Source organism: Amphiura filiformis, unplaced genomic scaffold (genome assembly GCF_039555335.1).
Source record: "Amphiura filiformis unplaced genomic scaffold, Afil_fr2py scaffold_200, whole genome shotgun sequence".
NCBI lineage: Eukaryota > Metazoa > Echinodermata > Ophiuroidea > Amphilepidida > Amphiuridae > Amphiura > Amphiura filiformis.
The window spans coordinates 27060-40077 of NW_027305664.1; the positions used below are offsets into that span (position 1 = coordinate 27060).

The 13018-nt window shown below is 40.7% G+C and overlaps 1 protein-coding gene across 1 annotated transcript in view; it reads right to left on the reverse strand.

The window, feature by feature from the left end:
- LOC140145292 (nephrin-like) overlaps positions 1–13018 on the reverse strand; it is a gene marked incomplete at its 3' end in the record, with an annotated part of 107117 nt that overhangs the window by 26861 nt on the left and 67238 nt on the right. Inside the window, exon 14 of the mRNA XM_072167051.1 lies at positions 10191–10244. Within this exon, the coding sequence (XP_072023152.1) occupies positions 10191–10244 (54 nt within the window). The remainder of the gene's footprint in view (positions 1–10190; positions 10245–13018) is intronic.

A 13018-nucleotide genomic window follows, 5' to 3' on the forward strand; every position in this document is an offset into this window, starting at 1 on the left:
ATATAACATATGGGGCTCTTGTATATTTGGAAATATAGAGTACCCCTAGGGCTATCAGTGTACCAACTCAGGGCCCTGAGGCTGCTTCATTTGATGAGAAACGGCGTGCTTTGTATTTTCACATTTGGGCCCCTGGGGCCCGTGACCTTTGACCTCTGGGGCCAAGATGGGCAAAAGGCACTTCTACGGGGTAGGACCCATAAGTGTACCACATATGGGCCCCAGGGCCCTTGTAGTTTTAGCGCTAGCCTTGACAGAATGATGTGTTTGATGGAGGAGAAGGAGGAGAAGAAGAACTAGATGGCACAGTTGTGTTTGAGCAAACACGAATATCTATGCCTGTGATTCCCCCTACCCCCCCCCTTAACACACCATGACATCCTTAACCCCTCCTGACACCCCGTAATATGTTTCATGCTAAAAGGGCTATCAGTATACCAATGCAGGGCATTGTAGCTGCTTTATTTACCGAGTAATGGCAGGCCCTTTGTTTTAGCGTTTGGGGCCACGGGGCCCATATTATGTGACATATGGGGCTTTTATATTCATAAAACAATATAATGCTAAAGACCTATTAGTGTTTCCAATCTGAGCATTGTAGCTACTTTATTTGCTGAGAAACGGCCGGCCCTTTGTTTTAACATTTGGGCCTATGGGGCCCCTAGCCTTGAACATCTGGAGCTAAATGGGGCAAAAGTCACATCTACAAGTTAGGGCCCATAGGTGTACCACATATGAGCCCTAGTGCCCCTGTAGTTTTCGAGCTAGTCATGTCAATCTGTTGCCCCTTATTTTAACATTTGGGGCCCTGGGGCCCATAACTTAAGATATATGGGGCTCATTTATACTTGTAAATATAGAGTACCCCTAGGGCTATCAGTGTACCAACTCAGGGCCCTGATGCTGTCTTATTTGATGAGAAATAGCATGATTGGTATTTTTACATTTGGGCCCCTGGGACCCGTGACCTTTGACATCTGGGGCCAAAATGGGCAAAAGGCACATCTACGGGGTATGGTCATTATTTGTACCAAATATGAGCCCTAGGGCCCTTGTAGTTTTGGAGATAGCCCTGTCAATATGAATGGTCAGGAGAAGGAGAAGAAGAAGGAGAAGGAGAAGAAGGAGAAGACTAAAGAGCATAAGCAGAATATCTATGCCCTGTTCCACAGGCATAGATAAGGAGAAGAAACCACAGGATAACAATATACCCGTCCATGCTTCGCATGCGGGTATAAGAAACCACAGGATGGGAAGATACCCTGCATGCTATTGCATGCGGGTATAAGAAGAGGAAACCACAGAATGGGAATATACCCGTCCATGCTTCGCATGCGGGTATAAGAAACCACAGGATAACAATATACCCGCCCATGCTTCGCATGCGGGTATAAGGAGGAGAGGAAACCACAGGATGGCAATATACCCGTCCATGCTTCGCATGAGGGTATAAATAAACTGAGCAATAAAAACAGTCAACTTTTTGGGAAGAGATATGACTTCAGTAATTTCTTGAAGACTTCCAATGAGTTTGCAGTACGGATGGTGATGGGTAAATTGTTCCACAGTCCAGGAGCAGCCAGAGAAAAAGCTTTATTTGCGGCAGAGTGGTGAGATTTGGCATTTAATTTATGTACAGTAAGCTGAGTTGTATCTGAAGCAGAGCGAAGTCCGGTACGTGATTGATGGTAAGGTGTGAAACAAGAAGCTAGATAACCTGGAGCATGTCCATTTAAGCATTTAAACACATATAGCAGTACTTTGAAATGAATGCGTTCTTTCAGTGGAGTTGCTTTAAAAATGGAGTCGCGTGATCGCGTTTTGATGCAGAAAAAATGAGTTTTGCACCCCAATTTTGATGTCTGTCAATGTGGGTTGTGTTTGCTCCCAGCAGAAGGGCATTTCCGTAATCCAGTCGGGATAAAATAAGCGATCTTACAATACTGCTGCAGGTGTCTAAATCCAAGAAACGTCTGATGCGAGTGATGTTACGCAAGTGGTATGAAACAGAACTGGAAAGAGATGTTATTTGCGGAGCCATAGACATTACATCATCAAAGATGATGCCCAGATTTTGCACTGTTCCTGATGGTTTGATGATGTCATTTCCAACTTGCAACTGAATGTCCGGTAAAGAACGTTTAAAATGAGGCGAGGTGGCAACAAAAAAATTAAGTCTTATCACTGTTCAGCTTCAGCATATTTTCAGTCATCCAGAGTTGTATCTCATCAATGCTGTTTTGAAGTGCAGAAAGAGTCGACTGAATAGATGCTAAATCCGAAGGTATGAAAGAACTATATATTTGAATATCGTCTGCATAGATATGATAGCACAAATTGTTCTTAGTGATGATCCTTCCAATAGGTATGGTATAAATCGTGAAACATTTTGGTCCAACGATCGATCCCTGTGGAAGTCCATAGCGTATATCATGAAGGAACGGAGTGAACATTGTCAACCAAAACACAAGTTGTCCTGTTGCTGCAATATGATCTGAACCAGTCAAGCGCAGTTCCTGTTATGCCAATCTCACACTCTAATCTGTTGAAGAGGATATCGAAATGGTCTCCCTATAGTCAGGGAAACCTACCTAGAGCCCAAGAAGCATGAGCTGATGGTCTTTACTATCCTTACCAAGAGTGGCACCCTGCTTCTTTCACTTGTCTACTGTCCTCCAAAGAAGGCTATCGGACCCATAGACAGGTATGACAAACATCTGGATAGCCTCATATCCTAGACCAAAGCTAACATCTGTGTTCTAGCTGGAGACTTTAACTGTCCAGTAGGTCTCCCACTGATGCAGAAGCAGCCTTCAACCTATGCTGTGCTCACGACCTTACCCAAATTGTTGACAAGCCAACCCACAAATTTGGAAACCGCCTGGATCTCATAATCACTGCTGCTCCAAACATGTTATCTCCAATTACCATCGACCACGACATTGGTTCTTCAGACCATTACCTTGTCCAGACCATGTTGAAAGCTTCTCCACTCTCTGAAAATCCTCCTCCACGACGTGTCCGGCTCTACATGAAAGCTAATTGGCATGCCTTGAGAAATGAGCTAGCTGGTGCACCCTGGGACCGTCTTCTCACAAAAGATGACCCTTAAGGGGCTTGCAGTAATGTCACCAACACAATCACTGATGCCATGCACCGATTCATACCACAGACATCTGCACCCTCATTTGTCGACCATCTTGCGTGGTGTAATGAGTGCTGTGAAAGTCTCTAGAGAGAAAGAACAAAACATGGAGAAGATGGAAAGCCCTGCAGTCTCCTGAAGCTCGCCTTGATTATAACAGAGCAAGGAGTATACCACAATATCCTGGTATGCATGCTCTCTTCATAAAGCTAGGGTCAGAGGAAAGATGACAGACGAGCTCCAAACTGGTTCGAAATCTTGGTGGTGGACAGCACGCTGGTTAATGGATAAGATTGGAAAATCTGAAATCCCAGTTCTGAAATCTGACGGCCAGACTTTTATCACTGCCAAGGAAAAGGCAGAGTGCTTCGCCTCCTTCTTTAGTGACAAGTCAACCATTACTGAAACTGAAAATAGCAAGCAATTCCCTCACCTTCCTCCGAGGACGACAACCAAATGCTCCAGTGTGACTTTCTGGCCTAAGAAAGTAAGAAAACAGCTACCCAAACTGGATATCAACAAAGCGTCGGGCCTGATGGGATTCCCGCTCTAGTTCTGAGAACTACAGCTGCTGAACTGGCCACTCCTCTTGCACGGCTCTTCCAGCTCTGTTTCAATAGAGGACACATGTCAGCCCAATGGAAAGTTGGCGATGTGGTCCCTTGTTTCAAGAAAGGGGACAAACACTCTCCAAGCAACTAACGGCCCATCTCTCTCCTCCCCGTTCTCTCCAAGATCCTGGAGAAGTTGGTCAACAAGGCTATGTGGAAACATCTCAACGATCAGAAGCTGATATCCAAACAGCAGTTTGGTTTCAGAGCTGGCCACCCAACATCAGATGCCCTAACTTATGTTTCCCAGCGTCTCACCAACACCTTGAACAACGGAGAAGAAGCTCGTGTTGTCTGCCTGGACATCAGCAAAGCATTCGACCGAATTTGGCATCCTGGACTCCTGGAGAAACTCTCTGCTTTTGGCTTCTCTGGAAAACTGTTAGCATGGTTAGCTGACTACCTCTCGAACCGCTCCATGTGCCTAAAATCAAAAGTTCAGCTGGCACTACTTTTTATTACAGTGCAATTCGGGATTGGAACATGCTTCCAAATGACATTAAAAATATCCCCAATCTTAATCATTTCAAGAGTGCAATCAGGAAACTTTTCAGTAATGGCTAATTTCCAGTGGGGTCTGTTGTTCATTGTGTGCTTTCTTTCTTCTTTTGTTTATACTCTTGCCTTTTTTGCCAAAATCTTTCTTTCAAGGAACCCATTGGAAATAAGCCTGAAACATTGGCTTTATGGGTTATCCCGGTTCCTAGTGTATTTTTATCTTCACATTGTATATCTTTTAATTTCTTATTTTGTCAAGTGTTATATTTATGTAATGTATTTTAAACTGTGCAATATAATATTTTTATGTATTTTGTATTATGGAACCAAATAAAATCAATCAATCAAACTCCATGAAGGTAATATTGAATGGCAAATCGGCCAGTCTGAATTGGATCAATGCTGGTGTCCCACAAGGATCCATCCTTGGTCATGTCCTGTTTATAATATTCATTGATGACATCTCTCAGAGGCTGACAAATACTTCCATCTTGTATGCTGACGATGTTACCCTGATGACCTTTATCAAGTCTAGAGAGGACAGACAAGCTGCTGCTGCATCTCTCAACAAAGACCTACTAGAGATCGAAACATGGGCCTCTACATGGAACGTACTTTTCGGAGCAGCTAAATGCCAATCCATCACAGTTTCCAAGCGCAGATATTCTGCTGGCAATCATCCTAGCCTCCAATTCTTTGGTATAAAGCTCCAAGAGGCAGATAGTGTTGAACTCCTTGGTCTCACCTTCAGCAGAGATTTATCTTGGAGTCCTGTTATAACCAAGATGGCAAAGACAGCGGCCCATCGCACTGGTCTCCTACGTCGTGCTGCACCCTACTTGGTTCCAGCTCAGAGAGCCATAATCTATAAGAGTATGGTCAGATCTAAGATGGAGTATGCTAGCACAGAGGCGTGCTGCTCGCATCATCGATCTCCCTGGAGAAGAACTTTCCTCTCTTCAAATTCAGCCTTTGGCTCACCGTAGAACAGTAGGTGCCACCACAATGTTCCATCGAATTTTCTACGGAATGCCCTGAATTACTATGCCAACTACTTCCGGACCAGCTCCAGACTGACCCTCGCCTTCGCCGCTCAGTTAGATCTCACGACCTTACAGTTCAAATTACAAGATCTAACCTTGTTAGTCATGAGCGGTCTTTCATTCCATCTACAGCCCGCACATGGGATGCACTCCCGCCTCACATTCCTGGAATTGTTTAACGGAACAGCTTCAAAAAGGAGGTTAATAGCTATCTAGGCGCCAACCCGTCAGCTTTATCGTAACGATAACAGCTGTTAATGCCTTGATATGACTTGACATAAAACAAAACCTGAATCATCGCGCAGCACCGGTAAGGCGGCATTATGAAACCACAATGGTAAAAGGGCGTTGTGACCGTATCATGCTGTTGTTGCTGTTACCCTTTGTATTAAATCCAATTACCCTCACGACCCATTATTCAAAATCGTGCACTGTTATTTGTTAAAGCACATTTATTATATGCTTTTATTAATTTATTACATTATTTTGCAATAATGGGTCATGCACCGTAACACATGATACTACGCATAGCATTATTACGCTTGGTTACGTGGGCAATATTTCAGCTATAAGCGCTGTCACTTACGCACTACACCTTGAAGTAAACAACTTAAAATACATAGTCCAAAAAAGTGATGTATTTTCTTTAATTCGCACTATTTTGTGGAAAGGAATAGATATAAAGGGTGTAGCATTTTCCTTTACCCCAAATTTGTTTTGTACAGTAAGTTTAAAACATTTAACATCAGTGGGAAACATTCAAACTTTCTGAGTTCGTACCACTTTTAAGAACCATAATTTAAGCTCCTCCCATTTTCAAAAAATGGTACTTTACAAGTGCATTCAGCTGTCACAAATTGTATACAGCTGACGTCATCAGTGATAATCTGTGATGCTATTTAATTCTAAACAGGGTCCTCAAAGAATGCAGTGATGAGCTTGCCAATCCTCTCTGACCGCTAGTTCGATATTTTCTTTTCACGCGTTGTGTTTCACTCCCTGTCTGGCGAGGATTCTGACACCGCATCCGTCTATGCCTTTGTTCCACAGGGATCAATTTTTGGCCCACCCTTGTTCTCGGTCTTCATTGACGATCATGATATCGTAGATAAGTGGATGTATGTGAGAACGAGTTGTTTATGTATGCTGATGACTCAACGCTCTTTGCACCTATCAGACGACCTGATCAAGTAGGCGCACTGACAAAGGCGGCAGAGCTACTGTTTAAAATCACAAGTCTGTAGCGTAATGCCAGCTTGAATATATCCAAGGCACTCCATGTCAAGACTCAGGCTGCTTCAGGTAGCTATATTTTTTGTATACAATGAACCACCCACTGCCCAGCAGATGTGTCAGCCTTGCTTCCCTCATCATACATAAGATGTTGTGCAAAGCCTTTCAGTGTATCTATGCCAGACCATGCTTTCACCTTGTCAGCTGCTCTAATTCGCTATCTGGACAGAAACTTTATCAATACTGTTGTTTTCTTATGGAATAGTCTTCCAGACTCTGTTGTCAGTAACAGTCCTTCAAGAGCCGAACGCACGAACATCTTCTGCTTCTTCATGAACCAGAAGAGTGCTTCCTAAATATCAACTTTACTCGTGGTGGTCTTGGGTTTGAGAGTAGCTCAATGCCTGGTTGATACGTTTCTAGTTCGATATACGCTGCTAGTCCGACAACACACATTCCTATACTTAGAGGTGCGTCAGTCTGAATATGAAAATAACTGCGCTTGTCCGAAAATAACATGGGTTAGTCCAAACAGTTCTAAGCACTGCAAGAGTACGATACTTCACTAGACCATAATTTACTTCTGAAAACACGCAGCTAGTCCTAATTTTATTCAGTGTTTTATTACAATTCTGAAAACCATGTCGAATCTGAAAAACACGTATTCGGTTCGACACGCCGCTAGTATGAATATGAAATACACATCACAAGTCCGAATCTAGGAAACACTTTATCAGTCCAACACTGCGCTAGTCCGAATTTGAAAAAAAAAAATGCACCAGTCCGGATCTAAATATCACTGACCTTTGTTTGTTTGTTTGTTTTATTTCTTCTTTTGCCAAAATAATATATCAAAATCGTACATTTTAAAAATATCTGTTCAAGTTTTCCTGTTAAAAGACCCGTACTGGGGTGCCCGAGGAAGCCGCTCCTAGTCAAGAACACTCTGGCAAAATGTATGTACAAATCGTTGATTTTAACAGGTTTTTTTCTAGCACTGCAGGACTTGTTCAGGGGCTGTCCTAGCAAAGTCCCCCCCCGCGGATTCGAGAAAATTTTCCAACATATATGTCAACCTTGCCGATTTAACCAGGACAGCGATCGGGGGTCAGTAGCGTAGCCAGTGGGGGGGCTGTGCCCCGGCTCATAATGGCCGTCGGTACATGTGAAGCCGTCGGTAGACTGAAGGCGTTGGTGAAAAAAATGAGTGAACAATGGACTATTTTTACCCTATATCTTGGTGTAGATTATTCATCCAGTAGTTCAAAACATTATTTTGTAAATTAAATCTAATACTGGAACTAAAATTTGCAACTCACTTTGCTACGTTGCGTCCGAAAACATCGGACTTCGTCAGGCATCTGATTATTTTTACCCTACTTATGCACGGTGGTGAAAAAAGGGGAAACATTTCTTTTTGCTCTTCAGTTTTTCAAACCACAGAAAAAATGGGGCAACAATTCACATTCGGTACATTTACAGAATGTGCCCCCGGCGGTTCTGAAATCCTGGCTACGCCACTGGTCGGGGTGACAATGCCCACATGTCCCTTCCCACAAGCCGCATTTTGGCATTGGGAGAAACATGAATGTCAATGTGCGATGAAACAAGCTGGGTGACAAATTGCTTCGGTCTGAAAACACTGCACTACGTAGTGTTTTTTCAGATTCTAGCGCAGTGTCTGACTGAAGAAAATTTTTCTAGATTCAGACTAGCCAGTGGTTTTCAATTTCTGACTAGCGCAGTGGTTGTCAGACTCTGAAGCCCTTTTTTCAGACTCGGACTGGCGGCGTGATCGACTAAATTGAAATAAAGGCCTTTGTCAATTACATGTACAGACGTGACATTTAATATGGAATATATTTTCGCAAAATCTACGACTGGTCTGGATGGAGTCTGCATAAACCGCAAGGGCTAAATATTAATTGGGGTATGTCGGGAGATGGTGTAAAATAATCGTGCTTTACATTAGTTTACATTACGGTGCTCATATTGTAGCGAATTTGCCTAAAATGGCGGATTTAGGGAGTCTGAATTTGAGTTTTGTGGGGGACAAAATTTCGGACTTTAGGTAAAATTGTTCTGATATTATCAAATTTATAGGGGTATGAGGTGATATTTCCTAAACTTCGTCAGCAATTGGCATTCACTACAGCTGAAATACACTTGCAATGTACCATTTTAACATGGGAGGAGCTTAAAATATAGCACTTACTTAGAAAGTTTGAATGGCCCCCTGGGATCAAATGCTAAACATTTATGGTACAAAAACAACTGCGCGGATTCCTGTTGTCCAATAAACTCACGCTGTCTCTTTGTGTACAGTAACTTTATAACATTTGGCCCAGGGGCCATTCAAATTTTCTGAGTGTGTACCACTTTTAATACCTATTTTAAAGCTCCTCCCACTTTCAAAACTGGTAGATTACAAGTGCATTTCAGTTCTGACGAACTCTTATTGGTATTTAGGTTCAGTAAATATCACCTCAAACCGCAATAAATTTGATAATATCAGAATAATGTTGCTCAAACAGTCTCCTTAAATCCGCCATTTTAGGCTATGAGCGCCATAATGTAATCTAATGGAAAGAAAAAATACAAATATCTTATGAAGGGAATTTCGGTTTTATAACCCCCTGATGGAAAACACAAGAGAAAAAAGCAAAAAACTGAGCGCTTTTGGATTGATGTTTTAAATAAGGATCAGGATTCAGATTGGAATGAAGTTCATAATAATAAAAGTTCTTGCAGTATTGAAACTCAACTTCGGGTTTTTATTTTAAGGTGTTTCACAGACCAATTTGCACGAACAAGTTCCATCATAAAATTGGTAGAATCGATTTTCCACTTTGTGGTTTTTGTAATAATTTTGAGGAATCCTTGGTGCATTTATTTTGTGATTGTGACAAAACCAAGTGCTTGTGGAACAGTCTGATCCAATTTATTGAAAGTAAAACTGGTGTTAATAATTTATAAACTAATGAAGAAGGAGGCGGCCTACATGCTTCACCGTAAGACAATGCGAGACACAAATTAATATATGCGAGGATCGGAAATAAACGATGGAAACCCGAGCAATTATTATTCAAATGACGTTTTGGGGGCTCGAGCAAACTGACATAGGAAATTATTGAGAGAGAAACTATCAGGATTCAGCGGGGATTGAACCCCGGTTGCTGGATTACCGGTACAGAGTCTTTCCACTTTACTACCTGAGTTCACAGTCGATACTCGGGCAATCTCGGGCCGCTGAGACACAATGAGAGAGTTATCATGGGGACTTAAGTTGAGATTGCCCGAGTATCGACTGTGAACTCAGGTAGTACAGTGGTAAGACTCTGGACCGGTAACCCAGCGACCGAGGTTCAATCCCCGCTGGGTCCTGATTTTTTCTCTCTTAATATAAACTAGCTAACTACCAAAAATGTTTGGGATTAATATCTATGACTCTGAGCACATAAATGTCATTAACTTTCTGATGTTATGTCTGAAGTTTTATATTCATAGATGTAAATTTCAAAAGACTTCTTCCAGTTTCCAAGCTTTCATGAACTTTATGAGAATGAAACTTTATATAGAATATAAGGTTGCCGATAGTAAAGGTAAATAGTGGACTAGTAGTTGTATATTAGTAGAAGTATAGTAGTAATACTTACTTACCCTTTTGATTTTCTATTCCTTTTGTTTTGTTAACTTGAGCGTACAAAGGCATTCCTATCATTGGAAAAAAAATAGTAACGATTATATATAGAAAACAATTTTGTAACTGATGAGAATATAATGATCCTCTTCATGAAATGGTGGGTTGCTAATGCTCGTAGAGTAAACTTACACTTGTTTATAAATATAGTTCCAATTTATTAAAACCACCGATGACTTACTGTTTACTGGAGGTCTTGCGACATGCGCAATTACTTTGAAGTATTGCTAAAATCTTATTAAACACTTTTTGTCCATCCGCTAGCGCTTATAATATTGTATTTGGTTTAAGTTAGCTGTAGTAAAATTTTGTGGCTAGTTTTGTGGTACAAAAATGATACTTTGCTGATATATATCCTGATACGTTCAAATGAAGTGCCGCTAGCGAATTGACGGGTTAAGTAATATCCACAACAACTATCACATTTCCCCGGCAATTGGTTAGAATCAAAAATGCCAAATGGACAAAACTGCAAAAAATTGCGTCAGCGTAAAGTGGCTATGAATTTGGAACAGCACAACAAAATGCACAATAAATAATTATTCCATACAAAATCGCTTCATTTGTTAAGTTGCAATGTTTGCTTTAAAAAAAAAATAAAAATAAGTTAATCAGACAGGTAAAGGGGAAGCACCCTCCTAATGGACAGATCAATGACAATTCACCAGTTTTAAGAATCTTTATATGACCGTATACCTCAACTATTTTGAAATCAAAAGACCAATGTTTAAAAGTGGAATGTCAATTAATTGCAACTAATTTGTTAAAGGGGGTCTCCTCCGGCAATCCTAACATTATGCCTTTTATATACTTCATTAATATATTCCTGTTCATTGATTGGTTAAACGTGGATCACGTGACTAAAATAGTTCTACCATCAGTACTCCTATCCGTAAATAGTACCTCTTAGCCGTAGGGTAAATAGTATTTGCAATGTCCCGGATGAGCCGTAAATAGTACCTCCAAGCGGTAAATAATAATTTTGACCATGCCTTCCGCGTGCGAGCATTTGATGCGATGGGACAGTTCACGCACGCGAAACTGCCATAGAGTGATTTCGCGCTGCTGTAATTGGCTAGCCCGATTTTAGCCTATTCGATTTTTTGAAGGGCAAAATATAGGTTGTGCTTAAATTGGTCGTGCTGTTCACTCAGGATAGAAGCTGGAGAGTCAAAATCAATCAATGAACAACATATTAATGAAGTATATAAAACAAATATATCTGATATACTGCCTTTTTGGAAGTTCTTGTTAAGACTATGGTCTCTCGTTGTGGTCCCTCGTTGAGATCAATTAACACTATACGCCCCTCAGGAAAATGGTACTATTGATCTCAAATCGGGCCCATAGTTTTAACCAGAACCTCTCATGGCCGTATATATTTGTATAATATGTTAGAAAAATAAATATCAAGCACGAATCACATGGTTTCATTTCAAACAAACTCATAGAGACCATATAAACGAATAAAAACATGCGATACACGCGATATTCAAAATTCCCGGGCGCCGAAATTGTCGAGTAATACAATGCAGGCTGACGACAATTGAGCACATACATCATTGCACTTAGACAATTTCGGCGCGGGAATTTTGAATATTGCGTGTTGAGAGCCGACTGATTTTTAAAATTAGTTTTTTATGGTCAATATGGGTTTGTTTTAAATAAAACCATGTGATTCGTGCTTGATAATTATTTTTCTAACATACAAGGTGTCCCATAAAAAGGTTACATGTAGAAAATGAACCGCATTTTGTGATGGTATAACAAAACAATGTCTTTTTTGCAGATATCTTTTATTGATCCTTCTTGTAACTGTTTACTAAGTTGCAATTCCGTATCTTAAAAGCAACTTAACTTATGAGCGCAAGATGACAGGGGTGTCAAGAGTGGCTAACCATAAAAATATTATGTTTCTCTTCATTGTTGAACTTAATGCACAAAAGAAACATTATTGAAAAATTAAATATTGTACCCTGAAAATAAATCAGTTTAGGACTTCTTGACTATAGGTGGTAGCAAATAAAGGAAGATGGTCATTAGAGAGGAACACGCTTTAGTTACGCTGTATCTCCTGTCATCAACATAGTGAAATGAATAGAATAACAATCTTTTACATTTAGGCCTTGTTTGGATTTTGTTGACATGAAATCGCTGCAGTTTATTTTTTACATTTCTGACTGAACTCTTGAAATAAAACTGAACAAGTTTTATTCTTTGTTTATCAGAATAAAATACTGCATCTGCCATGCTATGGCTATGGCGGGGTATTTAAAAGTACCCCGCCTCCGGGGGGTCACTCCCATTGTGGCCGCGCCTGTACACCATCCGCGATAATGAAAACGCGTAAAAAGGGTAGTTTTTCGTGGGTAGGCACGATACGCGCGTAACGCGTTTACGGTGTCAAAACCATGAAATATTGGAAAAAGGGTAGCAAAATTGCAATTATTGCTAATACTAGGCATATCACCTCAAAAATAATCGCAGCAGAAACACGTTATTTAATGTTCCTACATTATTGAGCTTTATTAAGGGCAGTGTAATGGGAGAGAACATGGACCTTTTCGAGCATCATTATTTCTGAATTGTATGTCAAAAGTATATAAAACTATACATTTTTGGAAAGGAAATGAGTCAATAAATCCCATGGTGACGTCAGATTTGTCCAAAAATCTCGAGTTTTTGAAAAAATCACAAAACATCACTTTTTTACCCCAATTTTTTGTGACAACTTAGAAAAAATCCGTTCGGAGTAAAAAAAATCAGTTAGCTTTTCATGAAGAAGAGA